This window comes from Thunnus maccoyii, chromosome 3 (genome assembly GCF_910596095.1).
Source record: "Thunnus maccoyii chromosome 3, fThuMac1.1, whole genome shotgun sequence".
In the NCBI taxonomy this organism is placed as follows: Eukaryota; Metazoa; Chordata; class Actinopteri; order Scombriformes; family Scombridae; genus Thunnus; species Thunnus maccoyii.
Genome location: NC_056535.1, coordinates 29,595,593 through 29,623,145, shown reverse-complemented (window position 1 = coordinate 29,623,145; position 27,553 = coordinate 29,595,593). Strand labels below are relative to the sequence as shown.

General features: G+C 40.1%; 1 protein-coding gene across 2 annotated transcripts in view; it reads left to right on the top strand.

The window, feature by feature from the left end:
- The first annotated feature begins 2,949 nt into the window (after positions 1-2,949).
- Positions 2,950-27,553, top strand: part of tasora (transcription activation suppressor a) — a 43,835-nt gene continuing 19,231 nt past the window's right edge. Inside the window, exons 1-20 of one of the 2 annotated variants that reach the window (XM_042402385.1) lie at positions 2,950-3,429; positions 10,340-10,485; positions 10,814-10,906; positions 13,193-13,265; positions 13,488-13,579; positions 14,035-14,166; positions 15,168-15,298; positions 16,989-17,020; positions 17,148-17,253; positions 18,947-19,050; positions 19,230-19,333; positions 19,961-20,033; positions 20,824-20,898; positions 21,210-21,409; positions 21,636-21,926; positions 22,075-22,264; positions 23,317-23,445; positions 23,693-23,847; positions 25,037-25,247; positions 25,960-26,556. In XM_042402385.1, the coding sequence (XP_042258319.1) occupies positions 3,165-3,429; positions 10,340-10,485; positions 10,814-10,906; positions 13,193-13,265; positions 13,488-13,579; positions 14,035-14,166; positions 15,168-15,298; positions 16,989-17,020; positions 17,148-17,253; positions 18,947-19,050; positions 19,230-19,333; positions 19,961-20,033; positions 20,824-20,898; positions 21,210-21,409; positions 21,636-21,926; positions 22,075-22,264; positions 23,317-23,445; positions 23,693-23,847; positions 25,037-25,247; positions 25,960-26,556 (3,199 nt within the window). In that variant the 5' untranslated portion in view covers positions 2,950-3,164. Of the gene's footprint in view, positions 3,430-3,487; positions 3,811-10,339; positions 10,486-10,813; positions 10,907-13,192; positions 13,266-13,487; positions 13,580-14,034; positions 14,167-15,167; positions 15,299-16,988; positions 17,021-17,147; positions 17,254-18,946; positions 19,051-19,229; positions 19,334-19,960; positions 20,034-20,823; positions 20,899-21,209; positions 21,410-21,635; positions 21,927-22,074; positions 22,265-23,316; positions 23,446-23,692; positions 23,848-25,036; positions 25,248-25,959; positions 26,557-27,553 lie in introns of those variants that run through there. The other variant, XM_042402393.1, reaches the window with a different exon arrangement.

The following is a 27,553-nucleotide window of genomic DNA, read 5'->3' as shown; positions in this document are numbered from 1 at the left end:
TAGTGCACACTTTTGGTTGCTCTTAATTCTATGCAGTAAAAATAAAGAAGTAATATTGTGGATTGTCACAAGACCAAAGCATCAATAAATTGTTATAAAAGAAATCACTGGATCAATGGTTATTGGTGGTTGCAAAGAAAATGCTATCATTAGATTTCTTGTTAAAATGTCAGCAGGTTTTATTATGACAACATCTTTGTCCAACACTCATGAGAGACAGAACTGAGAGACTGAACGCTAGAAAATAATAAGTCTTTCCAAAAGGTAGTGGATGTTGAACACAGTTTCTTTTCATTGTCGGCAGCTATTAGTTCTTTTATTAATTTTTTTATTGCATTTTAGGGCACACTTCATGTCTGAGCTAAAGGGGGAATTAAAGATACAAGAGCAAGTTCTGTATCAATACTTAATATATGAAAAAAAGATGATAGAGATGCTCCATCACCATAATCGAGAACTGGGAGAAATATGGACTGGATCAATTTATTTCCACCTTTTCCAGTGTTTTTATGCCAAGTTATCTTAGAGCTCAGTTTGAATTCATCAATATGACACATCAAATCCAAAGATGCCTGTAAATTTTAAAAGCATTGATAGTTTATCTTGACTGACACTTTTCATTTTCATTCAGACTTTTTCTTCATTTAGGACTGAGCTAAGATTGAGTATTAAACATGTGTCAAATCTGTGTCACTTGGACACAAGTGCAATCAGATATTACATCCATACAGCCCTTGGACATTAATGTGTACTGTGAAAAAGAGAGGACCCGAGATTTAACCCTGAGGAACTCCTCTGGAGGGCACACCTTCAACCACAACACACTGTTTTACAACTGTTTAAATCTGTTTTACAGGTAATTTCTTGACCAGCCAAAGGTTCTGTAAGAAAGTGTTTTCTATTAGATGCATTAGCAGAAATGGTGAAATACTGAGGTCTGAAACCACATAATCAGGGATTCAAAACACAATGTTTGGTGAGAATCCTTAGCTGTGCTGTATTAAGGTTGTTTTTTTGGTCATATTAACCTGTATCAACCAACCTTGAGCAAAAAATTATTGGTGGGCCCCTATTGTGGCCTCCTTTCTCTTATCAAGTACAGAGAATAGAGAAAACTACACACTGCTGTTTAATTAATAATAACTTAGTGTTGCAAACTACTATAAAAGTTAGCAATTAAATCTTATTATGTGTAACTGAATGACACAGAAGTGAATATGGGGCTTTTGGGGGCCATTAATACAGCTGTAACGGGAGGCACTACGACAGGGTGTACAGTAAGTAGAACGTAACCTACCAGCATTGATGGACCACCAGACGGCTCTATATCACTTATAAACCCGTTAAGTCCTAACTGTTTTGATGTTATATATTAAGAACTTGTGTTTTTTGTTTTGCTGTCTGACTTTACTCATCCTGATAATTACTGTCTGTATAAAAAAGGAATGTAAGCTTAAGGAAGCCTGTTTTTACCAGGAAAAGAAAAAAAAATACTTATAGTAAATCTCAGTTATGAGATAGTAAATCCAAATTGTTACTCTTGGGGTCGAAATGATGAGATTTAAACATCAAAATTATGAGACACTAAGTCAAACTTAACCTACCATGTCATCATTTCGATTTAAAAAGTCATGATTTCTTAACTTAGTATCTCATAATTTCCAGTTAGTAATTAGTATTTAATTACAAAACCTTTTTGTAATTTTGCCATGATATTAGTCATTCCTAAAATTTCATTTATTTTTCTGGAGGAAAATGATATGAACTATTTAAATATTTCCAGCAGATGGCAGTAAAACATCATTTAGTGTAGCCGCTGCTGTTAGAGGTCGTGAAGTTTTGGTGAAGAAGAAGAAGACATTAACAAGCACAACAGCAAGGGACATTAACAAGAAAATGAAACAGTACAAATGAGATACTGTGCAACACAGTCCAGCAGTTACTAGTAGCAGCATTTCCCCATGGATATCTCCACAACACAAAGTAAATCTCCAAATATTAGAAAAGAAGAGATGAGAGGAATAATAACATTGGGTATTTGGTTCAAGAATACTCAAATAATGAACATGTAGGATTTATATGTTCCAGATTTTGTCAAAGGGAATGTTTCAAACATGTTATCAGTATAAACAGCAGAACTGGCAGCAATAATCATCAGTCTTCAGGGGATAGAGATGGTTAAACCAATTAAAGCAGTGATATGTTCAGGTTCTGCTGCTGCAATACAGGATAAAATCAGGAAAAACAGTTCAAGAATATCTGTTAATTGAGGTTTATATGATCTTATTGAATCTGCAGCAACCAGGAATAGGTGTTCATTTCTTCTGGATATAAATGAGGTTGCAGATAAACTTGCAAAAAAATGCATTAAACAAAAATGTTAATAATATTTTATTAATTTGTTTTGGGAGTTCAGAAGCAAAATCACTAATTCATCTTGGAATAATGACATTTTAGCATGAAATCTGGAATAACAACAGTAAGGGTAGAGATTATTACAAAACTGAAAAGTCTGTCAGAGTGAGAAGTAATCGAGGTGAATGGAGGAAAGAAGATCTTATCTTTTCTTGGTTAAGATTAGGACATACAGGACTCAATGCTACTTTATATACCATGACAAAGATAGTGTCAGATAAATGTGAGACTTGTAACTGCCAGGAAACAGTTGAACATGTGCTGATAGGTTGTAGGAAGTTCAGTGTAGAGACAAAGAGACTGAGGGGCAGATATGGGAGGGGAGCATCAGAGGTCTGTTAGAGACAGGGCATAAACAATTACAGGTTCAAATGGCTATATTTAAATATTTAAACGAAGCAGGTTTTATATCCAGACTATAACCGCTTTGTAATTTTTTTTAGTTACTTAGTTTGTTAGTTTTTGTTGTTTAAAGTCATGGTGGGTGTTACACACTGCGATGCAGTAGGTGGCGACATGCACCTTTAATGTTTGATTGTAGTCCACCACGAAAACCAAAGAAGAAGAAGAAACGAAGACGGGCTCAAGACCTTTGCTTTCCAGAAAGCATGGCGCGGCTTGTGCGTTGGTTCGATTACCTGCGCTGCGGGAGACGGAGGTAACAGCGGAGTCAACACGGGGCTGTAGCCGAGAAACTGTGACAGAGCGACGGTTGGAACAGAGGCGTCGGTTCGGTGGAGACTTCGACCATGGACGACAGCCTGACGCGGAGGGACGTAGCTCGCCCGAGGAGGGTGTCTGCTGCCGCGGAGATTGGAGCTAATGTTAGCCTGCAAGATGGCGAGGTGATCCAGGTGCTCCCCGCCAGAGAAACTCACCCTGGTCCGGACAGACCGAGCGCTGCTGGCGGGAGGACGGAGAGGAGGAACTCCGCACAGGCAGCGGTCCACCAGAGACATATGCCGATGGAGCCGCTCAAGTTCCACATACCGAGGAAAACCAAGGAACAGAGAGGTGGGCTGGTCCACATTTCCATTAACTTAACCCAAAATGACCAAAGTCGTATATATTGTGCACCATTAACATTATACATGAATTAATTTGACCGTTTTATTTTACGTCTGAATCGTCACCTTTAAGTTATCAGTCCCTTTAATGTTTGTAACGGAAAGAGTCCTTTATCGGACAGCTAAACATCCGTCATCGGACAAGTCAATTCTTAACCTGTTTTGGTGTATTAGCTTAACTTTAGTGACAGGGCACAGCATAACACATCTTCACCAATGTGTATGTTAACTCTACAGTTATATATATACATTATGATACACTAAATTTAGCTGTACAAGCGGTGTACAAGCAATTAGTTTGTGGGAGCGGCTAACGCACGCCAAACAGGTAAGTTGACGTTACAGGATGTCAACGAGCAGAGTTCGCCGTTTAACGTTAATTAAGTACAGATAAGTTACTACCAGGTGTTTATTTTCACTTTCTAGCTAATTCTAGGGTTGTATGTAAGTGTAAATGTTTTTCTGTATTTGTCTGAAACTTGATTTCAGCATTATGTTGACGTTAGCTAGCGTTCATGCTAACGGAAGGGAACAGCGTTTTGTTTACAGTTTGTGTGTGTGTGTGTGTTTGTGCGCACATGTCCAGTGTTGGTGCCTTTTCTGCCCCTTTTGTTCATTGATTCTGTCAACAAAATGACATTAAGTGCAAATTTCTAAATAAATTCAGAAAATTTTGGTAGTTTTCCCTTTGGCCAAGTGATTTCATAGTAGTTTAGTGTTGGGGTTAAAGGACAGATTCACTATTTTTCAAGTGTGTCATAAAACAACAGTCTGGTGCTCAGATAATCATTGAAAGAGGTTTTTCCTCACTGTAATCATTCCTCCTGTTCACACTGACTAAAAGATCCCCTTCAAATATGCTTTCGATGTAAGTGATGGAGACCAAAATCCAGAGTGTGTCCTCACAGTCATTTTGTGCAAAAATGCATTTAAAAGTTTATCTGAAGCTTATATGAGGCTTCAGCAGTCTGAGTTAGTCATATCAAGTGGATATCTGCCACATTTACAGTCTTTTTAGAACAAAGTTAAGAATAAAGTAAAGGTGTGTGTGTGTGTGATACTCCCCAAAAGTACAGGCACTGTGGGGGCGTGGTTTGCAGGGATGACCATTACTGATTGGTCAGAAACGGATGCCGTGGCTGCTTCAACTTGGGTGCAGGTTCATTCATAAAACAAGGAAGTACTCAAACTCGATTTGGGATGAGGGTAGGACGTTGCTCTTTGTATGATAACGTTACAAGTAAAGTTAAGCTTTGCTGTTGGCTGCCTGACTCATTTTAGAAAATATGAGAGAAAAAGAAAGAGCATGAGTGAGGGACAGTGAGCAGTAGCGAGGACAAATAGTGGAATAAAAATGTTACTTTCTGATTGTTTTTCTTGGTGGTTCCGTTCTAAAGCACAGATACCATCAAACACTCAACAGATAATTTATTATGGAGATGGACGCTCTTAGCTTGTGTTTCATTTCTGCATCTCTCCTTTTCCTTCATTCATTATATGCATCTCATGCAGCAGTAAATACAAAGAACAACAGGACAAATCTGTGTTGTTTTTTTTCCTCATGTGTAAATGCTGTGTTTCAAGCACGGCTGTAATTTTTTAATTCCTCATGGGTCTAATTTGCATGATCTACCTGGTTCCTCAGATGCAATGGAAACGCAAACAGGATGTGCAACAGGGACTTAAAGTTACAAGTTTAGTTCCTGAAATTAGCCCCTCTGGGTCCAAACTACCAGGAACTTTTGGTTGAAACGGGCTGTAACGGTGAATGATAATTACTTGATTTGAATAATTTATTATTAATACTAGCTTCAGATAAACTTCTAAATGCATTTTTGCATTTAGGGAGGACTGTGGATTTTGTCCCCCATCACTTACATTGTAAGTGCATTATGAAGGGATCTTCTAATGATTAGTATGAACAGGAGGAATAATTACAACAAGAAAAACATGTTTCAATGTTCATTTGGGTACCTGATTACTGTTTTAAGACAGTCTTGAAAAATTGTGAACCCTGTCCTTTTAAAGGTTTGAGATTAAGTTTAGCTGTAAATATGTCCCGCTGTTTGGTGACTGAAGGGAGTCTGTTTCCCCGTTGATTTGTGTTTCTCTTTACTTTATCCTGAGCCCAGAAGTTTTCTGCTAAGCTTGACCCCAACCACCTCATCCAAAGGAGACAACTGTACAGAAAAAAAGGCATCTAAAGAGAGAGAGAAAGAGATGAAACAGATTTTGACACATGAGGGACACATCTGGTTAGTCCTGCTCAGACCAGGAAAACAGCTGTAGGATGTAGAGCTGCAACGACTAGTCAATTTATTGATTAGCGCCAATTGTTTTAATAATCAATTAATCATTTTGAGTCATTCTTAAAGAAAAAAACTGGTTCCAACTCCTCACACGCAAATATTTTCTGTTTTTTATGATAGTAAACTGAATATCTTTGAGTTGTGGACTGTTGGTTGGGACTAAAGAAGATTTCACCATTTTTCACCATTTTTTTTTTTTTTTTTTACGTTTAGACCAAATAACAAAATAATCAACAGATTAATTGATAATGAAAATAATCGTTCGTTGCAGCCCTAGTATAATGTCTTCTGTGCCTCTAAAGGAGCTTTGTCACGTTTGAGGATATAATCCTGATGGTGTTGTAGTGATGTCATCAGGATTATCTCTTGGAGATGACAAATTATAAAAGAAACCTTGAGATACAAACTACGGGAGTGGAGCTTGAAATATATGGGTTTCAATCAAGTAGACAGGGTCTAAAGGTCTGGATGTACTCCAAAACGGACCCATACATGCACATGGTTCTTGTTATACATCGAATGTCTGCGTAGACGGACGTGTTAGCATATGTACAGTCAGAAGTATTAAGCTGCAGATGTCTGCGTGGACCGGCCGACGATAAATTTTGCGTCACATAGTTCCTCTGAGATGAGGAAGTATAGACACAGGAAGTATAATTTGAGTTTAATTGAGAGCTGCTATTGAGTTGCATTATTGGAAGAGCATTTTTTTGGAGCTTGCATACTCGGGACTAAAAGTCATCACGTGTCTGCAACGCTTGTTGGAACATCTGTCTCTGTACCATACTAATCACTGGAATACCTCTTCAAAGTTAGGGATGATTCCGAGTTAGGATGAAGAAAGAACAATTTTAGTAAAACTACTAACTTTGTACTAAAGTTTTTTTTCAATGTACAATGTAGTATAACGTCAAGAGGTTGTGGTATGTAGCACAACAAGCTAGTGAAGCCTTGTAAACAGAACTGCATTCCCGCGCATGTGCAGTAGCATTTGCTTTAAGGCCAGTTCAGACAAATTATTCGCAACAAGACTGGATGCAACTTGCAAAAGAGTCTGAGACGTCTGATCGTAAATATTCTATAACTGAGCCGTTCACATCAAAGCAAAACAAAGCACGCAGACACAGATGACTGTTTCCAAGCAATGATGCTTTGGCATACCCCACTACTTCCACGTTCATATATTGTATTAAGTACGGCTGTGAGATATGACCAAAATCAGATATCCCGATATAGGTAATTTTATATCCAGATAACAATACATATCATGGTTTTGAGTCTTATCCCATTTTTGATCACAATCTCAGATATGATGTTGACATGGAACATTGGGAATCCTGGTTACTGATCTCTACGTATACGTGATTCTTACATTATCCATTAGATGTGGAGGAGTGTGACTCCTCCACATCTAACATCTGACTTAGTTACCTCAGATTAGGATGAATTTAATATTTTTATAAAAGTGGAACGAGCTCTTCATATTCGCCCTCCAATTCTGTGCTAGTGGCACATACAAATATTTTATGGGCAGGGATTGATCTTTTGTTTAATTTCTGTCGTGAGAGGAGGTGTTTGCTCAGCGACAGCATCTGTCTCAGGTGTTTGATGCTCCAGTTGAGCCCTCTCCTCCACATGGAGGGAGACAGCTGCTTCAGGTTCTTTATCCTCCTGAGGATTTGGTACATTTGGCACAAAAAAGGGGCTGCACCCAGTCCTGCTAACAACTACTTTGTGGGCTCTGCAGCTGCCCAAACCTTCTGTGTGGATGTTGATGAGGCTCATATGAAAGGTGATGAAAGCTGCATTAAGATAGATGGTATTAGCTCATTATTGCACATTTGTTTCTTATTTCGGATATGTGTAATCCATTAAATAAATGTCTACAAATGTTGAATAGAGTAAATGAGCTCAGGTTGATGTGTTTTATTTGTCAGGAGGCAGTCTGGGGATGAAGGTGGAAGACTGCAGCTTAGAGTGTAGTCAAGTTAATGGCAAAGAGTGTTGTTACCTAAATGTAACATAGTTCCTTGTGAGGTATAGGGGGAAACCAAAAGTATGTGGCTCTTTTGTCGACATATGTGACACACCTTACGTAACTATGGACAGGTGAACATAGGGTTTTAGTATGATCTACGACTCACCAGACTGGAGAATTTAATCTTACTACAAGCTGCTCAAAGATAAGTAGCAAACAAGAAAAAAGTATGTGGAGCATCTTTATCAACCGGATGTCTCAAGACCTGATAACAAGACAAAGAATCAGAGTTAAGAACTCTTCAAAGAGTGCAGGGAAGACTCACCTGCATGATGTTGACACAGATGAGGAGGCTACAACATGGGCGAAATGTTTGAACAATACATCCAAAAACAATCAAGAATCCTAGAACGCTAAACTCAAAGAGATCAACTCGGCCATCCAGACCTTTTCCAAAGATAATTGGTGAAGGACAGGGTCACAAAAACGCATAAGCGCTCTGGAGGATGACTTGGGGAAAGGAAAATGCTGTTGAAAAACTGTTGAAGTATAAGACTGTGAAAATATATAATTAGAAAGACTACACACCCAAAAGTCGCGTCATAACTTTCTGTCTCCACAAGCTACCCAGAGCTGCTGAAGCTAATGTTAATACAATATCTGTATGTTTTGCACCGGGATGTAGTCACAAGCAACGAGTCTTACTCGTTCTTTTGCTTCCCGGCCGATAAAACAACCAGGAGTTGCTGGATAAAACACATCAGGTAAGGTAAGAAGTGCGAGATGAGAGATGTAGTTCACTGAGCGTTTTCATACAAAACAATTTGATTCTTAAACAGTTTTACAACAAACCGACTTTCTCGACTTGCAAAATTATCTTTTTAATTTGACAAACATCATATGTGTAATTCATGGCACAATTCAAACAGGATCCAAAAATTAGTACGAAGCCTCACTATGCTAATTTTAAAAAATCTTTTATTATCAAAATATAATACGTCCATTTTACATACAAGTTTTAACAAAATTACTAAACCATAACCACACAATAATGAAAAGAAGATTATAATGACATATGTACTAAATAAAATCTCCCCAAACAAAACTTATGCTCAAAACAAAACTCAAATAGACCTGCGGCAAAACCCACGTAGGCCAAATAAAAAAACCCACAATAATCAATAACAGTTAAAACAGGATGGAAAAACAACCTCATTATGAACAAAAATCCAAAAAGAAAACCTCTGTGCAAGACATGAGGAAAATCAAAATACAAAAAGAAATAACACCATCACAAAACACAAAATGAATCAAAATATAAAGAACACCAGACATTGAAATACTCTTAGATTATTATTTTCATTCAAAAATGGAAGTATAATTGATTATTGTCCATAGTGCATATGGATTTGTTTATAATCATTGGCTTAAAAAAACCTTCCATGTATCCTCCCACTGCAAAACGCAGGTACGTCCTGTGGCGCGGCAGTATGGGGACGTTGAAGTACACGTCGGTCATATCTATGGATGTCATCCAATCACCTGGCCGGATACATTCTAAAACCTGTCAACATGCGTAATGGTCTCTGAGCGTTGTGGCTTTTCAGGACACGCAGGTCCAGTATCGGTATCATGCCCTGTTCTTTCTTGGGAACCAGAAAATACGGGGAAAAGAAGCGCCACTGACTGGGGGACCATCGACCTCAGAGTTCTGTCTAGCCAGGTGGAGAGAGGGCCGTAGAGCCGAACCCACGCCGGGTGGTAGTCTGTGAGTGGCTAAGGTCAAAAAAAAGACAGGAAAATAGTGGGCCTAGCCTTTTTGGCTGCTAAAAGAATGATTTTGTTAAACTGGAAGATTATATTATGTGTTGTTGTATAATGTGTCAATGTTCCATTCTATACTTATATAAATGTAAATAAAAAGGCATACGTTTACTTTTACGATTACATTTTTGTCTGGTGTAGTTTTTGGTCTGCTGTTTTTCCTGGTTTGGTCCTCCTTATCTCCATTTAAGGGACATCTTAATGCTACAACATACAATTTTAGGTATGGCAATAATATGCTTCCAACTTTGTGTCAGCAGTTTGGGAAAGACCCTTTCCTGTTTAAACATGACAATGCCCCCGTGCACAAAACAAGGTCTATAAAGAAATGGTTTTCTCAGTTTGATGTGGAAGAACTCGACTGACCCCCAACCCTGTTTATCACATCCGTCAGTGGTTGACCTCACTAATGCTCTTGTGTCTGAATGGGAGGAAATCCCTGCAGCCAGCGTCCAAAATCTAGTGCGAAGTCTGAAACCAGAAGAGTGAAGGCTGTTATAGCAGCAGATTTTCAAATCAAATATTAAAGTATGGATGTAATGTTGGGGTTCTTCAATCTTTGTTCAGGTGTCCACATACTCTTGGCCATGTAGTGTATGTGGTAGGCTCTGGAATCAGACTCCCTTGTTAAAGACAGAGGATTATCTTAGTGATCATTGGTGAAAAAGTGATCAATCCCTAGAGTGCAGGGAGCGTAAGCACATGCTGACCTTTGTGTCTATCCTCCTTCGTCTTTTTTTTTTCAGCTCTGTTCCAGTATGTCTCCACTGAGTCAAGGGAGTATGAAGACATGATGACCATCCTGACCTCCAGCTACGTCGACACCAACTCTACCGGCTGCTTCACCTACTGCAAGCCTCGCCTCGTCCACAGTGAGCTGCAGGAGAAAGAGGTGAGAGATGGACGGGTGGAGGGTCATTGCCATTCAAATATGCCATGTTGCTGTAAGTGAAATGCCATCAGGTTTTGAAGCATCACTTGGAGTTGATTTGTTCACCTGTCACCTAAATTTGGCTGCATTTGCACCATGTTTTCACAAGTCAAAAACACCCTGACTACAAGAATATGGAAATTATAGAGTAGTGGTGATGAATAAAATTATGATTATGCAGGAATGAATGTGTTTGGATATGTTGTAATTGTTTACTACGACCAGCCGAGCCTCTTATTTATTTGTGGTTTGATAGATATGTGTGTGTGTTTGTGTGTGTGTGTTTCAGTTTGTAGAGAAGAGGAAGGAGATGAAGGCCGACGGGAGGACTGAAAAGGAGCTGGAGGAGAGCTACTGTTTCCTGCTGTCTGATGGTATTAGGGTGAGAACACTCAGCTATGTCATTAATTGTTGGTGTCCAGATAGATGAAGACAATACTGGCAGCAGCTCTACAGCGGGGGCTGCCCAACGTTTTTACACATCAGATATACTTTTACATTTTTCAACATCATAAGATCTACCAGTCCCAAATCTCAGTCTCTGTCCCAAGAGGGGTTACATGTTGAGTCTCTGCTCTTTATACAGCAGAAACATGTTTCCATTCCAGAGATGGGAGTGATTTCCTTAATGAGATCATTGGCATTGGGAGGAGGATGCTGGTTTCTCATAATCAGGGGTGTAGCAGCTGGTGGAAAGTCTCAGGCAGGCAGATAGGTGGTCATCTGTCATGGCCTTTATGGTTTTCATGTGGGAGAAGGCAGATTCACATAGGTAGATTGATCCAAATTGGGCTGACAGGCGAAAGGCTTCTTATGTTAGGATACTTCTTCTCTGAGAGCAGGTGCCATAATTCACCCTTCATGTCAGTGGATGACCTGGATTTCATCTGAACGTCATTCTGAAGGGTGAGAATTCACTTCTCCGCTGTAGTAGTGTCTAGGAGGAGCTCCCACTTGGGAGGCAATGTTATCCACATCAATATCTGTGCCAAACTGGGAACACATGCATGAGGCAACTGGCTTGAGTGATGCAAAGTCCGTGAAACGTCTTTCAGACTCTGGTGCAATGCTCTGAACTTGTTCAAGGCAACGGGAACTGCATTTTTACCATGACGCTCAAGTTCTGAATGCATGCTTTGAAAGGAGTGCAGGTCCTGGCGCTGCAGCTTGTTTGAAAGTAGCTGTAGTTAAAAAACTGTTCACAGTGCTGAACATGTCAGTTATAGGGCGATAATGACCAAAAATGTTATCACAATAAAAATGTTCTTATCAGTCAATATTGACAATTATCATGATAAATGTCAGATCATTATTTCTTTCCAATTTAAAGGCCCATTTTTGCTCCTGAGTGAAAGTTGAAGAAACTAGGCGGTTAATTGTGGTTTTAACCTCTTCCACTCCCGCCCCCCCTACTATAGACCCATTTTTTTGGGAGGGGACAGGGGATTTTTAGGGGGAGATAGCAGGTCAACAGTATATGCCACATAGAAGTGGTATACATCATCTGAAAGCTGGGAACCTGAAGATTAATTTGAGATGCAGATCAGCACTGTGTGTCAAGCTGTTCTAGTCATAAATCTGTAATAAACATTGTGTTTTGGTTAGGCTGTAGTGGAAAATCGCTTGATCGCTCAATAAACTCACAAAGAGAGCTTTGTCAGGTTATGAAATAATGTCATCAAATAATACAATCAGAAGTATAATGCATCATATTTCTGGAGACAATGATACCACCTAGCTATCTTTTCTTTGTCTGAAAAGTTGGCACTTAGCCAGTCCTTTAAATACTGATGTACAGACTTTGAAAAATCTGTTTATTAACCTTACAGGTCAGCAAACAACCTTCACATAGAAACAAAAGTCAAGAGTTTAACTAACTTAGGAACAGTCTTTCTATACAACCATACATGACAGCACACAAGTATGCACCAAGTAGCATCACAAAATTACATTGCTAGCACATTAAATTAAGAACAAACAACACTATCCTCTAAAGGCTTATCAGATTGACACATAGAAATCTGCATAACGGTTTGTCACCACTGGTTCAGAAAGAAGTACAACAGAATAAACTAAATGTTAAACACTTAACCGTCTCATTTTACACAGCAAAGAACTGAGTTTAGAATAGACACAACACCGAGAGGAACTAACACTAAACTGAATTTCATAATATTATTTGTAACATGTATGATATAAACAAGAAATACATCAGATAACTAATGACCTGCTGTTCAATTTTCTCTCACAAGGCGCCTATTCAAGTTTTGAAAGTTAAGAGTGTATAAGGGCTTAGAACGTTATGATGGAAGAATATGATGGCCGTTCCCATGCTCAGTTATGTCTCAAGTTGTTGTAGCAGTTTTTGGGTTGATACTATTTGTTATACAGATTTGATGCAAAAATTTAACCATTTTTGACCACTCGAGAGTTGATAAAAACGGTCAAAAATCAGGGGGCACAAGCCAGTAAGACAGATTTGCCACAGGTTGTGTGTTGCTCTGTTATCTCTGGACAAAGACAAAGAACTGTCATCTGAACACTGAACATAATGGAATAATTGACACGAATCATATTATCACCTGTGATACGTCATTTAGCCTGATCCTTCATATTTTATTCAATTTGTAAACTATCTAATATGTTTGTGAAACATTTTCTCTTGTAGCTGCCTTTACTCTGTGAGAAAGGGCTGTTTGTGGCTCAGAGCTGGATCACAGTGCTGGGAAACCCCAATAAAGGTAGGACGCTGATACATATAGAAACACCATAACACAACATTCAACACATATCTCCTCCATCTGTTTATTGTTGATTCTAAGATAATTTTTTTAATGCTGAAAGGAGAGGGCACGAAGTGTAATTTCCGTTGGAGACTCTAATCATAGATGTACTATACTGATGTGTGAGTTCACTAAAATCCACCATGTTTGTTGAATGTGTGTGTGTGTGTGTGTCTCTAGGAGTGTATCTATCCAGATACTCAGACCTGCTCCAGGTTAATTCCTTCACTCCAGGAGCCACAGGGGAGATCGTCATCTTCAAAGTGATGAAGGTAAATCAGCTGGGCTGCATAATCATTGTTTGTTTTTATCCTCGTCACCGCTTCTGTCAGCTCACACATGTTACTCAAAATGTTTGATGACTCATTCAGAGACAGGAAACAGGTGATGTCACCATGTCCTGTTGTTAGCTCAGAGGTCATGCTTCACTACTCTGAACTTTGTGGTTGGTGTCATAATGCCGTGCTCGTAGGTGTGTCAGTAGAAGCTTCTGATGGAGGGTAGTCTGTTATTTTATTTACTTATTATTATGTATGTAATAGTAAACAATTTTGGCCACAACTCAGGACTGACTCAGCTGGAACTGCACCTCTGTAGTTTGTCGATATCAGCTGAGTCTTTGTATCAATGAACTAGTTTTAAATCTTCAATTTTGTCATCAGTATATAGTGATTGAAATGGTAATATTCTGCTCTGGTAGTTGAGTTGTGTCTACTTTTGTTTTCAGGGAAAAGTGAAGAGCATCTATGAAAACATGAAGAACCTTATAGATCCAACGCCTCGCTTCGACAGCCACCTCTCCAAGAGCGCCAGCAAGGTCACCTCGCTTACCTCCTACCGCGCCTTCGAGCTCACACAGGTAATAACACACAATATTCACACACACACACAAAAACAGGAAAAGGCTCAGAACAGTTTTACAGAACCTTTTTGTCTCTTTGACAGTGATAAATATTATTGATCAGCATGACTTTTTCTGTTATCGGGTTCTTATCGGGGTCAAGTTGTGTCAGACATATAAACGGCACTCTCGTGTCTTGTCAAACTTAAATCATATTTTAAAGTCTGTCGTGGCAATTTTGCATTTCCACTCTGAGAAAGAGGAACAAGACACAAATCTTTTACAGTATTGTCACACTTAATTAATGCTCAGAGCATGGTACACAGCACAGCAAAGTTAGTTTGTAGTATACACACAGATGAAAAACTGTTCACACCTTTTATACCGAACTCTTCCCGCTTGTCAAGGCTGCTTCTTCCAGTAAACATCCTTCTCTGTTTTGTTGCCATCTGAAGTACTGTGGCAATCTTACCTACCTGCCCTCTGATGCACTATTGTAGCCTTGGCCTTTCTAAGTAGTTAACAGTTAGCAAATTTTCTGCTCACACTCCCAAAGACCAAGATAACTTTGGTCATACATATTCCATGAACCCTTCTGTGACATTGATAGTACTTTATTATGTAATCAGGCTGAAACTCTCTCAGTTAAAGGTTACATAGTAAGATTCAGAATGATCAAACATAGTGGAAATTAAACATGATTACATGTACAATAACTGGATTCAAACGTATGCAATAAAGGTTTTTCAAACTCGATTGTAGTATGTGTAAGTTCCCTCACAAGTCTCAGAGAACAGATATAAATGTGTTTCCATCAGGGAGTCAAGCATATATATTTAGTGTTTAATCAAAAACACACTGACCAGACCATTAATGTCACGACACGCTTATTAGTCGGTTGAGCTTTAAGTGCCCTGTGAAAATTAGAGTTTTATGTTGTTGAAATCTTTTTATAATATAAAGTTGTCCTTCAAAGAAGTAAAACGTGACTTTAAATACTGTTCTGCTGTTTATTTCAGCAATACTTCTACGAGTATTCATTCGATGAACTGCGGCAGCGGCCTCGTCAGGTTTGTCCGTACGCTGTTGTCTCCTTCCAGTTTAAAGGAAAAGACTCTCCACTTCCCAGCAAACCTCTGGTCCCCATCAGGTATGGAGATCTGGAAGGTCTGTGTTATAGCAATGTGCCATCTTGGCTAGCAAAACATAGAACACACTGAATAATTCAGTAAAAAATATCCAGAAACATGTATTTAACACTAAATAGGTCAGTAGAGAGAGCAGTAGACTGACCAGGGAGACGAGGGGGTCATTGAAAAGTTGGCTCAACCAAAGTTCAGTTTGATAAGTCTGGATGAAAGTTAGGATGAAACATTGTGTCTGTGAGCTCCAGACAGCTTCAGAATTCAACTTGAACTTTGCATGTTGTGGTGACAACAGAAACCTGTCATGCAGATCTCAGATAAGATCATAAAGGTCAACTGGTGCTTTCAAGTTTGTTTTTCTATTCAGTCATAAAATGCCAATCGACATGAAAGTCTTTAAGTATAATAACAGTCAATGTATGCTTTAGTCCATTGTTTTCATGTACATCATGCTCTCCAGGCAGCTATTGCTTTCCATTCTCCCCTGGGTCTGAACCTAACTCCACCCACTGCATTATTTTGAAAAATGCTAAAAAGTGGGCAAGGGGCTGAGAGGGGGGAGTGGATGTATGAAGCAGGAGGGCAGGAAGTGCTCAGTGACATTTCCTGCCCAGAGAAATAATAATAATAACTTCAGGAACTAACAGCAGCAATGAGCTGCTGTAGGAAATCTCCCCATCTGTGACTGTCTGCTGTGGAGCAGAGTTGCTGCTCCGACAACGGACAGGTTTAGAAACAGTGGAGCTCAGTTACACCGCGGTATAATGTGTTAAAACAAGGTTTTACCAGCTGATAACTGCAGGACAGACAGTTGGAGAGTTAAAGAACTACAGCACGAAATGCAAAGATGTTTTCTGCTGTTTTTGTGGCTGCCAGCAGCATTTCCTCCCACAGACAGTCACAGATGGAGTAATTTCCTCCAGCAGGTCAGTGCCACTGAAGCTAAAACTGATCAGCATATATTTGAAAATTAGCGTTTGCGGTTTCACAGACTCATACTCCAGGGTGGTGGGTGGGTGAGGGAGGGGGAGGGGGAGGGGTTGGGCGTCAACCTTCTACTATTTATATCAATTTCATAGAACTTCCAAACGGTCGACTCTTCATCAGCATCGGACCCGCCTAATTTTAAATAGCAGCTGACGATTTGAGCCATTTTCAACCAATGTCAATATTCACACCAGCATTGATGTGTTCATCACAGTACAGCCATCTGATTTAGTTTATAGCTCAAAAAACATGTCTAAGTGGGCAGTACCTTTTTAAATAATATACTTTAAATGTAATTTGTATGAAATTCATTTTGTATGTAGAGACCATATGTTTTCTATTGAATTATTTTGTGGGGGATTACGGTGCAGACTTGTGAATATAATTTCCTTTTCCTAAGTGCGTAACCATGCAATAATAATGTAACTGGCCTGGCTGTGCTGTGAAATAAATTGGCTACCATTTAAAGATAAAAAAACAAATATATAACCCAAATTATTATTATTTGTATAGCACCTTTCATACATGAAATGCAGCTTATGGCTTTGCAAAACAGTTTGCTTGACGTTGATGTAATTTACAGGATTTGTTGCAAATGATTCTTCAAATCTAAGTTTCTAAAGCAGGCAGGCACATTAAATACATCCTTGATCTGAGCACTAAATGTCTGAATTGACGTGGTCTTTGTGTGCTGTGTTTGATGGACAGGTTGAACAGTCAATCAGCAGAGCAGAGTAAAGGTGAGCACTGGTCCGTGTTTTCCATTAAGTAACACCAGAACTTCACACTTACAGCTATAGGATATAAAAGGAAGTCCTCTTTTTTTCACACTAATGATTTGCCCCTCTCTGTTGTGTCCTCTTTCAGAGCAAGCTCAGTTCACAGTGTGGACTGGAGATTTGGTAAAAGGTGACCAGGTTCTCTTCCAGATCGCCCTTCGCTCCTTCTCTCCTCCCTTCCTGCCCCACAGACTGTGAGTACTGAACCGACTTCTCTAAGTGTTTGAAGTTTCAGTGCTCTAAAAATGTGCCTGTTTGCTGTGTTTCACCGAGTCAGATAACAGGATCAAACCAAATTCCTGTGTGTTTAGTGCAGAGGTAGGCATGGGGTTTTTTTTTTCACAAGGCACAAAACCAGAAGGGAGGGTGATTGTGTGATTTGTTCCATCACAAGTGGAAAAACACACCTTCAACAACTCAAGCTGTGCCGTATTTAGCTCAGGAAATTCCTACTCAAACTCACCTGTTTTCTCATAACTGTCATGCACTGCTCTTCATCACTGCTTTGTTTCTCTGATGCTTTGTACTCGAGGCTCTTTTTTTTTTCAGCTTGTCTTTGTTGTTTAAACAACTTAGTTGCCTGCTTCAGATTTTAGATATGCACGGAAAAGCTCTGTGTTGGCACCTTTAACAGCAGACTTTATTGGAAAGACCTTTTAAGGCTAAGACAGTATCTTTTCATCCTTTTACAACGCTTCCCACATTACACAGCTTCACATTTCACAGTCCTCTGATGACATGTGTGGTGGAAGTTGACTGAATAAAGGAGACCAACAAAGAGAAATTTGTCTTTGTATATTTATTAAGGTTTTGCGCAAAAGTACCTAAACCTACAAAGTGACAGTCAGCGACCACTGAGGAATCGATGCCAAGTGCATCGTCATCAGAGTTTTTATATGCATAACAACAAAGAGTCAATAGTTACATTCAATGAGGGGAAACACATCAATGATTAAATTAAGGCATTTCCGTAATGAAGGCACACTCTTGTCTCAGATTAACATGAAAGGGTTAAGCTGGGCTATATTTCAACCTTACATCATTAAACACGTAAATGTGGTACACAGATCAGGCATTGTGTTAATAAAGACAGTTTATTTATAGCATCAGGGGTTCAAGCAAAAGGTTCAGCAGAAAAGGAGCCAGTCCTGCTTTCCACCACAGAGACTCACACTTCAATGCAAAAGTTATACACTAGATGATTTTTACTTTTTTCCTCTACAACATGCACCCCATAAACTCCCAAATCAATAGGCTAACTATCAACTGGATGACTTTTAAATGTCTTACAGGTCAACAGAGAGAAAACAGACATCTTGGTTGTGGCTGCTGAAGCTCAGAGTCAGCTGTTCTGTGTATACTTGATCACTCAGTCATTTAAAAACAAGCGAACAAATTAAAATCTTAGGAGTCATTATTAACGGTGATCTGATATTTTAGAATCATAACAGCATCACTGAGGTTGCTTCTCACCATCTAAGAAATATCTCTTAAAGAGGTTTTGCATTATTTTTGAGGGCAACTTTTACACAACCTGGTTCATCAGTCAGCCCTTCATGACGACGGCTTGGTGTACCCTGACACTTGGAACATGGATAGATACGATTGATAGGTTTGATCAACACCAGACCACAAACCTTTAAGATGGAGGTTGCAAAGGTTTGCTGTCAGGAACACCAGAGTTGTTAACACCTCATGACCATAGTTGGGCAACAAAATGTTTGGAAAATGCATCTCTTTGAAATGGTGCATAATTGATGGATAGATGAAGGATGATCTGTAACTGTTAATACAGGAGTCTGTCTGTCTTATGTTGAGTCAAACCAGTGCATCCTCAAATTTGAAAATGATTCACTCTTTGTTTATCTCACCATGTGTCTCCTTCAGACCAGAGAAGTTAGAAATTGGTTGGTTGATGAGGCTCGACAAGGTGACGGAGCTCCTCCCCTCCGACCTGTTCTCCTACAACCTCTACACCAGCAGCCAGGAAGGTGAAGTCAAGTTAACCTTACACACATGAGAGTTGACCAAAAATCCTGTCAGGGATAACTATTAAAGTATGAAATAAGAATATATGTTGTTTGTATTTTCACTGTTGTATTGTTTAAATATTAGTAACATCAATCTAAAAGAGAAATTGTGTCGGATTATGTGTGTTTTGTGTGTGTAGTTGTGAAGAACGGCCATCACTGCAGTCTTCTGGAGGTGATTGACAGAAGTCGGTCAACGACCAGTGTGACAAGACTACTGCAGGAACTGGAGCTCAATAGAGTGGTGGGTTTACTTGAATATTGTAAATGTGTTTATTTTGCTGAGTGAATTCAGTGGCTGCTGATACATCAGAGAACTATCAAGGATTAGCAGGGCCTCATGTACAGTACAGATAAGACATTGAACAACAATGTGATGATTGAAACCAAGGCCTTTATTAATTAATGGCAAAAACAACCAACCCCTTGTTCACTGGTTGAAGGATACGGCTTGTTCTCTGTATTTTTCTTTGTACAAAAACCATTAAAAACACATCAGTGAGCCACACCGTTGCACTGGGTGACACGTTCCTCCACCACAAAGATTACAATCACGTTTGTTTGTTTATAAACGGCCCCAAAGACTAATAACAACAATCACGTTTCCAAAGAGTAGTTCCATGCAAGGCAGACACCGCTGCACATAGGAATGTAGCTCCTTTTACAGAGCTTCGCTAGCTTGTTGTGCTACATATCACAGCCTTTTTTTTTCTTGGAGAATATGCATGTGATTGCTAAAAGGTAATGCGCGCTAAGCTGTAGCAGCAGAAGCATCAGATGGTCGATGAAAGAACAAGAAAGGAAAGAAAGAGAAGACAGAAGGTAAATTTGATAAGAACTGTTGAATGACAGTCGTCTGTTCTCCGTACAGGTTCTGGTGACTCAGCTGACAGAGAGAGGCTTCCTCTTCCTGCTGTCTAGTGTTCAGATGGCAACACCCAACGGTACGACAGGGGACAGATCAGGTGTACTAGTGAATTATCTAGAGGATCTTATTTGATGAGTGTTCTTCTTTTTTATCACCACGTGGGGTGTTAAAAAGACCACTTAAAACAAAAATAGTAAAAGTATTGTTTATTTATATTTTGGGTCAGTACTGTCTTTAAATGAAAAGCTTATATTATGTGGAGTAAATATTACGTTATAACTCCAGGTTGAGGAAGCTGTAGACCGCTGATAGTTGGTACCAGCAGCTTTACAGCTATGATCACTCCAGCCAATCAAAATATCAAATATCCTGGCATGTGGATCATAATCTGACATGACATATTTTGTTTTTTTACCTAGTTTTTTTTTTTTTATCAGATGTGACATTACATAAACAAACATTTAAGTGCAGAGACCAATTTTAGCAGGTTACAAAAAAGCCAATAAATCAGCAGCAACAAAAAGTAGAAGCACTATCAATAATATTTATCTTTAACATCAGGCTGATGGCATGGTGCTTTCTGTCCGTCTTATTTTCTGCAGGTCAGATTGTGGGTTTAAATTAGTTAAACATTAGTATAACTAGAAAACTGTCTTTTTAGCTTCAAACAATGTCACTGATGTGAGAACCAGCAGTTGTCTCTACAAATGTAATATTGTGAGATGTCCATGAAATGACAACAAAGTGTTTTGGACCAAAGTTCATCAAGAGAAATTTGATATTCAGATTTTTAGCTTTAGTGGTAATAGAGTTATGAAGTATCGAAGAGATTACTGCTTCTAAACATGACAATGATGTATTTTCAGAGAGAGGAGAGAACTGGAAGAGGTGTCTTCAGGCCTTGTTTGTCTTCCCAGAAACCAGAGATGTGGCCAACTCCAGTGAGTAACAAAGAGACTGCTGGGTGGGGGATTTATTGATGATTTCCAAGTTATCAGTTATCTAATCTTTTGATGCATGTTGTACAAAACAAACTAATTGGAAAAAAATGAGCTGAGTGGAACTGAAAGTTAGTCCATCACTATGAGTAACATCTTCCCCATTACACATAGTCATTTCATCCACTGTGAGCTTCAATGGAATCAACCGTGGAGACTAAAACAACACAGAAGTACAAACTGAAGCACGGACATGAAAATGATCCCTATAATTTAAATATGGATGTTTGTTATTTTCCTATTTCATCCCGTAGCATCAAGGTGTGCCTCCTCCTCCTCCTATGATGCAACAGAGTCATTGATGTCTGGTGTCACAGTGATGCCGCGTCTGAACCAGTTCATCCCAGCGTTGCATCACGCCTTGGTGAAGGCCCGTGCCAACCCCCCTCCTGAGCTGTCTGCCGGTGTGGAGCGCCAGGCACGGGAGTACCTCATCGGCCAGAGCGATGGCAAGGTACGACCAATGTCTCTTTAAACAATAATCCTCGAATTTTGTATTTTATTTTTTTCCCCATGTGACTGTGTGACGTGATCTTAATGGGATTTTCTGTTGGTGCGATTGTATCTCTATGGGTGGTGCACATTTCTAAGTTTGTGGGGTGACTACTGTTAGCAGTAGGGATGGGTATATAACAGATGCGATGAGTGTGTTTAGTCAGGGCCTTTTGTCTTTTCTCCAGGTTCGACAGTACCCCATGGGCGAGTACGACTCTAAACTGGACGAGGACGGAAAACTGTTTCCTGCTCCCAAACATCACCGGCTGAACATGGACGGCTACCTGCGCTCCTACCTGTACAGCCCCGCCCTCTACCTGCTGTCAGTGGCCCGGGCCAAGCAGATGGTGGAGGCGCACTGTGGCCCCAAGGAGCCACAGGAGGCGAGGGCCAGGAAGAGCTGTGGAGGCCAGAGAGAGATGATGGGGAAGGAAACTATCAGCAACGTCAGAGACAGACAGACCAACAATGAGAAGGTAAAAACTGACATAACAGTCTGGACAAAGACTATTTCTTGACCAATACGGTGTACAGAAGACTGTGTGATACTGTTTGTTTATTTTTGTTATATTGGTCTCATGTCGGGTCCCTAGAGAACTAAAATATTTGTTCTTTGTCGCTCAGATGCAGCAGCTCATAGACCTGGTTTTAACCTGTAAGAGGAATGCAGAGAATGAAGTGAAGAGAGAGGAAGGAAGAGAAGGAGGGCTGAAGGCACCAGGGAGGAAAAGGAAGCTGGAACAGGAGACGGCAGAGAGGGCACTTAAATTCCTGAAGGCGTCGCAGGAACCAAGAGGATGTGACCAGATCCCTGGTGAGATGACAAGAGTCAGCCAACAGCCTGAATGTGGTATAACAAAACTGTGATAGCAAAGACAGAGATAAAATGACATCAAACAAGTTCCCTATGCCAAAATAGCTTCTAATAAAACCACAAACACTGAAAAAGACAATAGTTCTCAGTCAAAATGGGGATTCTATAGTATTTGCACTGAATTGCACTGCAGTCCTTTTCACTGCTAACTCCCTTCCACCGAGGGAGGTTCATGCCGTGTTTTCACTGCATTTTAGAGACACATATATTCAACTGCTTTCCTTTGTTTTGCAAGTCAAGTAGCAAGTGAAGAACTTCTGTTGAGTAATCTCAGGCTACAGAAATGAGCTTTTTGGTTGTAAACTGTACTCTCAGATGTCAGGAACAATCACACCCTACCTTAATCACTCTCTAGTCTCAGTCTCTGTCTTAGATGAATGTATTTATTTAAATCTAATATCAGGAAACAGATCTTCACACTACAGGTGGCGTAAGACTTGTTATAGGACAACAGCCTTTGGAACAAGGTCATAATGAGGGGCGTTCTCGTCTCCTCTCTAAACAACAAATCTTAGTCAAGTCAGTCCAACTAACACATCTCAAGAAACTAAGAAACCCGAAGGTTTTCTCATCATTGCTACCAGACAATCTCTCATGAGTTATACAACAGATGATCTAACAATGACCCAGCAGTTTTACATCTGCATTTCAGTAATTGCCACCACAGATATGCATCTGTAAAATGTCAGATCACACGCATTACAATTTTCTGGCAGATGTAGGAAAGGAGTCTATTTGTGAACATGTGTGACAGCTCAGGATTTGCTTAACTTGAGCAAATGCATCGTTGTCACAATTTGTCTCAGAACAACAAACTCATGTTTTTTTATTTTGTCATCTCTTTTTATTGACTTTGTGTGCATTCACTTTGCCCTCTAAAGTTTGTTTTTTGCTTTACTTTCAGTCTGAATACATCTTAAGAGCTGACGATCTTGCAATCAATGGCCAATGTGTCATTTACTGACATTTGTTTTCTCTGCTTTTTCACCTAGTTGAAGGAGGAGGCCACATCCCCGCCCCTTTTGGCTCTCTTGCGTCTGTGATTGGCTCAGTGGGTTTGAAGGACACTGATCTGCGTGATGGATCTGAGCTTGCTACCACACTTCTCAACTTGCTGACAGGTGACTTAAGACTGTCTGCTAGACCACATTGACAACAGAATAACACATGTGGAGCCTTGAACTGGGCCAATATAGTTGTCTTATATCTTATTTCAGTTCATCATGTGTCAACTCATGTTGCATCAAAACACTAGAAGGACATCATAGGACATCATGAAATCACGGATTGTTAAAGATCTGCTTTCTATCAGAGTTTTCAAAACACAATTAACATCAACATAAAAAATGTTTCTCTACATACTGACAGGCCTCAACCAGGCTGCCAGAGGAACAGCCAATCAGAGCCCTTCTGAGGTGCAAGAGGAAGGCCAGAGGGATTCCTGTCCATTTGATAGGTTGGCCACCAAGCTGGGCCTGCCCACCAACTGTGACATTGACCTGAGGAAGCAGGAGGAGCTGGAGGTAACTGAAGGTTTAAGTACATGTTTGTGTCTGCCAGATAATTTAGCTTTACGGTGTCTTTTCCACAAATTATTGTATAGACGCGTAGTAAGAACACCTGTCTGTGGTTTGGTAGTCACCTTTGTGTCTGTGTCCTTCAGTTTCTCTTGAGCTATAGTTACTTGTACTTTACATACAGCACGGTCACATTATGACAGTGTACAAAAGGAAGCCAGCTAGAACTAAGATGCCGCAGACATGTGCAGTAAAAGGATGATGACACAGTTAAAATTACTTTTTGGTTTGATAGTGTGGCTTTGAAGTGTTAGCACCATCTTTATCTTGTGGAGGATCTTTAACACCCTGTTCCTTCAATGAAACTAGCATCCTTTTCATGACCGCTGTATGTAAATGATGATGTTGATTATGGCTACTTGGCAACAGAAGCAGTTTATGAGACTATAAAGATTTCTAACTCACCCCCTGAAAATGTCTAAATATAGATTCTTTCTTTTAATTTTTACTTTGTTTTTTATTTGATGGGCAACAGTAGAGCGATAAGAGGAAATTAGGTGACAGAGACGATAGCACAGTGCCTAACCAACTCCTGTTTGCAAAGAGGTTTAATTTGATTGACTTTTAGTCCATCTTAATGCAGTGCCTACATACATGCCCGTATGTATGGTGAAAGAGTTATTAGTCACTGTAAGCATCCCTCCTGTCCATACTGGCTGTGAGGTGATACCTTCATAGTGTGACTGTGCACAAAATCCACATTTTAAACATTTTAAAGTTCAGCTGAAGCTAATACGAGGCTTCAGCACTCTGAATTTGTCAAAACTCTCTCAACGTACATGTAGCATATTTAGAATTGTATGGATTGACTCAAGTTAATATTATTACTTTATTTTTTATTCCAGAGGAAGCAAAGGTCCTTATATACATAACTACAGAAAGACATTACATGAAAGGAACTTCTTAAATTATTTGCATTATTTAACTGTAAATATACATTTTGTGTAAATATCCCATCAAATGTAACGTTGAAACAGAGCTGGTAAGTTTGACAAAGTGTGTGGATTTCTGTTGTGTGTGTGTGTGTGTGTGTGTGTGTGTGTGTGTGTGTGTGTGTGTGTGTGTGTGTGTGTGTGTGTGTGTGTGTGTGTGTGTGTGTGTGTGTGTGTGTGTGTGTGTGTGTGTGTGTATCTAGGAGCAGACGGCAGGCAGCGTCAGTAGTTTGGAGGGATTCAGTCCCAGCTCCCACAGCGGGGAGATGAATCACCACGGAGCATCAGGTAGAGGAGGAGGAGGAGGAGGAGTAGGAGGAGGAGGAGGAGGGCTGGGGAGGAGAACAGGAGGATTTGAAGAGGAGGAGGAGCAGCAAGAGTGGGAGATCCCGTGGGTCCTCATCCCCATTACAGGTCTGTCTGCCAGTCTGCCTGCCAAGTCTGGATATACTTCAAAAAATACCATTTATATGAAATACCAAAGTAGAAGTTGTCATTATATTGATATTTATATTATATTTATTTTATTGGATTTTCAAAATCTAAATCAGCATAAAAAAACCATCATCACAGATTCACATAACATATACAACACATATACTTTAAGTCAACTTCAAGCAACACTTGAACACCCATATTAAGTTCTATGCTGGATTCACAGTTTGAAAGATAATGCTGAGTTTAAGTTTAACACAGGTATATTGCATTATTACTCATCCAGAGTTAACACTAAAGAAGAGTTATTGCTTTACTTACCAACAGACTATGGAAGCATAGTTCAGATTTGATTACATAGTAAAATATAAAAGGACTCCAAACTCGTGGAGAGGCATGATAAGGAGCCACAGTGCTTTATAATCAGTATCTTTCTCAGCAAATGTGCATTTTGCACTAAAATCATATCCAGAGTGAGTTAGTGCTCTGCCATCTGTCAGATCAGAATGTAACTGTATGATAAACAATACAGGATTCTCAATCTTTTAACAGTTTAGTGACATTAAGTACATGCATTATTTAGCACACTACTAGTGCCTCACAGTGCTGGATATAAAGGAGCAGATCCTGACCAGACTGCAGATTAGAATGAAAAATGAAGATTGAGTTTAACTCTGATCTCTGTCTGCAGGTCTGTGTTCAGAGAGGTATACCCAGAGAGACAGAAACATCCCCCAGGACCCCCGCTTTCAGCACCTGGCTACAGCAACAGGCACCACCGCAACAACCAAACCCCCCAGGAAGAGCCCCACCCCGTCTCCCGTGCCCAGCCCTCCTCCCTCCCCCTCTCTGTGCCCATCACCCGACCCCAGCCCTCCCCCTTCACCCTCCCAGTGCCCATCCCCAGAGCCCAGCCCTCCCCCGTCCCCATCTCAATGTCCATCCCCAGAGCCCAGCCCTCCCCCCTCTCCCTCCCAGTGCCCGTCTCCACAGCCCAGCCCTCCCTTCTCTCCCTCCCAGTGCCCGTCTCCACAGCCCAGCCCTCCTCTGTCTCCCTCCCAATGCCCATCTCCACAGCCCAGCCCTCCCCCCTCTCCCTCCCAATGCCCATCTCCACAGCCCAGCCCTCACCCTTCTCCTTCCCAGTTCCCCTCAGTTCAGCTCAGCCCTCCCCCCTCCCCCTCCCGGTGCCAGTCCCCGGAGTCTAATGAGCTCAGCACACTTAACAAGGACTACAGTTGTGCTAACGAGGAGCAGTTAGCTCCCACAGCCTCCAGGGAGTTTGCAGGTAACCTCAACCATACTGACTTGTTCTCAGGGTCAAGGTGTTGCTTTTGTTCATGTTTTAGACTGTAACGCCACCCACAGTTTTGACTGTCATTGCCACTAATGTGGTATTTGCTATCTCAGTTTCTAACTCTAAATCTGAAAATTGTTTCCTGTCGCAGTGTATCAAAGCCAGTAGCTGACAGACTAGGAGCTGAAGTTAATGTCAAGTCTGTCAACTTCTATTGGCAAATCTTATGACCACTATCCACTTTATTTGTATTTGTACACACATGGTTTGTTGAAGTGAAGTTCATAGGTTTCAATGTATACTTCAGAGTGTAAAAGTTGTTGTTCCATATTTTCCAAGTCTCTGAACTCTACTGGTGGGATGAACACCGGTGTTTTGATGATGGTGTTATCTTATGTGTCCATCCAAAATCTCTCATAGGTGTTTAGCTGGATTTCAGTCACACCTGGTGACCGAAATCCACTGATGATGATGATGTTAGTTGCTTAAAGAGGAACACTAAATCCACTTTTTAAGATAGTAAATTACACTACAGTTACTTGATTATTGTGGTACCAGTCTGTAGTGCTCTTTTCCCTTTTCCAAAGAAAATCCAGTAATTCTGTTACCAAGACCAAAAAGAAAAGAAACTCTGTCATGTCATCTCTCGCTCCATGCCCCTGAAGTAAAAGTTATGTTCAAGACTGAGAGTTTAGTGTGTTTGGGTTGATTATGCCTGAGTGAAAGAGGGGCTGACGGTGAAGAGGCAGACAGGAAATGAGAGGGGAGAGAAAAGTTGACATATTTGACATCAACCTCAGCTCCAAGTCTGTCAGCTATTGGCTTTGGTAAACATTGACAGGAAATAAACATGATCCCATTTTCAGATTTTGAGTCAGAAACCAAAATAGAAAATACCACATTAGTGGCGGTATGACATTCAACAGAGGCTGCAGTTATGTGGTATATATCTATACATTACGGTTAATACTCCTGTCGTTGACGTCAT